This window comes from Carlito syrichta, unplaced genomic scaffold, assembly GCF_000164805.1.
Source record: "Carlito syrichta isolate Samal-C Ts95f unplaced genomic scaffold, Tarsius_syrichta-2.0.1 Scaffold169151, whole genome shotgun sequence".
Classification (NCBI taxonomy): domain Eukaryota; kingdom Metazoa; phylum Chordata; class Mammalia; order Primates; family Tarsiidae; genus Carlito; species Carlito syrichta.
The window spans coordinates 99232-101543 of record NW_007113247.1 but is presented as its reverse complement, the minus strand read 5'-3'; the positions used below and the strand labels follow the sequence as shown (position 1 = coordinate 101543).

At 59.5% G+C, this 2312-nt stretch overlaps 2 protein-coding genes across 2 annotated transcripts in view; both read left to right on the top strand.

Moving 5' to 3' along the window:
• Positions 1 to 2312, top strand: part of ZNF428 (zinc finger protein 428) — a 34977-nt gene that overhangs the window by 25605 nt on the left and 7060 nt on the right. The gene's annotated exons all lie outside the window — the stretch shown is intronic.
• IRGQ (immunity related GTPase Q) overlaps positions 1 to 2312 on the top strand; it is a 4309-nt gene that overhangs the window by 1309 nt on the left and 688 nt on the right. The window contains exon 2 of the mRNA XM_008051233.1: positions 1477 to 2308. Within this exon, the coding sequence (XP_008049424.1) occupies positions 1477 to 2308 (832 nt within the window). The remainder of the gene's footprint in view (positions 1 to 1476; positions 2309 to 2312) is intronic.

Sequence of the window (2312 nt, the reverse complement as noted above, 5' to 3'; positions counted from 1 at the left end):
TTTTTTTTTTTTTTTTTTGAGCTGGAGTCTCACTCTGTCGCCCAGGCTGGAGGGCAGTGGTAAGCTCCCGGCCACCGCAGCCTCGACTTGCTGGGCTCAGGCCATCCTCCCACCTCGGCCTTCCAAGTAGCTGGAATTACAGGCATGTGACATCACGCCCGGCTAGTTTTTTTGATTTGTTGTAGAGATGAGATCCCACCAAGTTGCCCAGGCTGGTCTCTAACCCCTGAGCTCAGGCAGTCCTCTCACCTCAGCCTCCCAAAGTTCTGGGATTACAGGTGTGAGCCACTGTGCCCGGCCCCTTCTGAATTTTCTACCCCAACTGCCATCTGTCTCATTTTATTGACTGTCAAAGTGAGACCCGGAGAGGTCTTAGTCTCAGGCTTGCTTACCCTGTGTCACCTTGGCCACACCCGCTTGGTAAGATCTCCTTGATGAGACTTCTCTCATGGACCTCCCCAGGCCCAGCATCTGGGAAGAGCGCCCTTGGAGAGACCTTGTCCATGGCCAATAGTGCTTGATTTTTGTTTATGCCACAATACAGTTGTGATTCCCACTTTGCTCTAGGCTCCACCTCCAGGGAGGTTTGACCACCCAACAAGGCCTTTTCTTAACCAGAAAAACCCCGGGGGCAAAGAATGTGTCCTGGAGCCTCACTTCAACTTGCCCAATCACCAAGGCCCCATCACAGCTAAGTCCCTCCCATATTCTCAACCCAGCCCCACATGGTTTCTGTTGGCTATGCCATCCATCTGGCACCCTCTCTTTCTTGCTCCCATTTCCTCTATGGAAAGCTCCGCCCTTGTCACCATAGCCCAGTCCTTTTTTGTTTTTTGGGTTTTTTGTGAGTTGGAGTCTCACTCTGTTACCCAGGCTGGAGTGCAGTGGCACGCTCATGGCCACCACAGCCACGACCTGCTGGATTCAGGCAATCCTTCCGCCTCAGCCTTCTGAATAGCTGGAACTATAGGTGTGCTCTACCATGCCTGGCTTATTTTTTTTTTTTTTTTGAGTTGGAGTCTCACTCTGTCACCCAGACTGGAGTGCAGTGGCCGCTCCCGGCCACCACAGCCTCAACCTGCTGGGCTCCAGCAATCCTTCCGCCTCAGCCTTACGAGTAGCTGGAACTACAGGCGCACGCTACCACGCCCGGCTGATTTTTGATTTATGGTAGAGATGAGGTCTCGCCAAGTTGCCCAGGCGGGCCTCGAACCCACAGGCTCAGGCAATCCACTCACCTCAGCCTCCCAAAGGCGCAGAATTATAGGCTGAGCCACCGAGCCCAGCTATCTTTTAATTTATTGTAGAGAGGAGCGCTCACCAAGTTGCCCAGGCGGGGCTCGAACCCCTGAGCTCAGGGAGTCCTCTTGCCTCTGCCGCCCAAAGGGCTGAGATGACAGGCTTGAGTCACCGACCCCTGGCTCGGCTCGCGAAGCGCCCCTTCTGTCTTTAACTCCATCCTTCCTGCCCCCGCAGGCTCCTGCCCCCGGCCCAGGATGGTTTCGAGGTGCTGGGCGCAGCAGAGCTGGAGGCTGTGCGCGAGGCCTTCGAGACTGGCGGCCTGGAGGCGGCACTGTCGTGGGTGCGCGCGGGCCTGGAGCGCCTGGGCAGCGCACAGCTGGACCTGGCTGTGGCCGGCATGGCTGACACGGGCCTTGTGCTAGACGTGCTGCTCGGATTGGATCCTGGCGACCCGGGTGCCGCGCCTGCTTCAGCGCCCACGGGGCCCACTCCGTGCCCGGCCCCAGAGCGGCGCAACGTGGTGCTCTGGACTGTGCCTCTGGGCCCTGCCGGCACTACCCAAGCAGCTGCCGCCTCCCATCCGACCCACTACGACGCCCTCGTCCTCGTCACCCCTGGGGCCCCCACCGAGAAGGACTGGGCCCAAGTCCGGGCCTTGGTGCCACTAGATGCTCCACTGGTCTGCGTGCGCACAGATGGCGAGGGCGAGGATCCGGAGTTTCTGGAAGAAGAAGGCCAGGTGGAGAAGCCTGGCGGCGAGAGCTTAAAGAATGCGGGCGGAGGGATACTGGGTAATGCACCCAGTGAGGGAAAGGAGAAACGTGACCCTGGAACGCAGAAAGAAGGCGGTGGGGAAAGTTCTGGGAAAACTGGCAGCGAGAGTTTGCAGCAGGTTGTCGGTGTGGAGAAATCAGGCCGGGGGGACCCGGAGCGCGTGGCCGCGTTGAGTCCGGAGGATGAGACGTGGGAGGTGCTGGAGCAGGCACCGCCACCGGTGTTCCCCCTTCGGCCGTGGGGGCTCCCGGGGCTGTGCGAGTGGTTGCGGCGAGCGCTGCCCCCGGCCCAGGCCG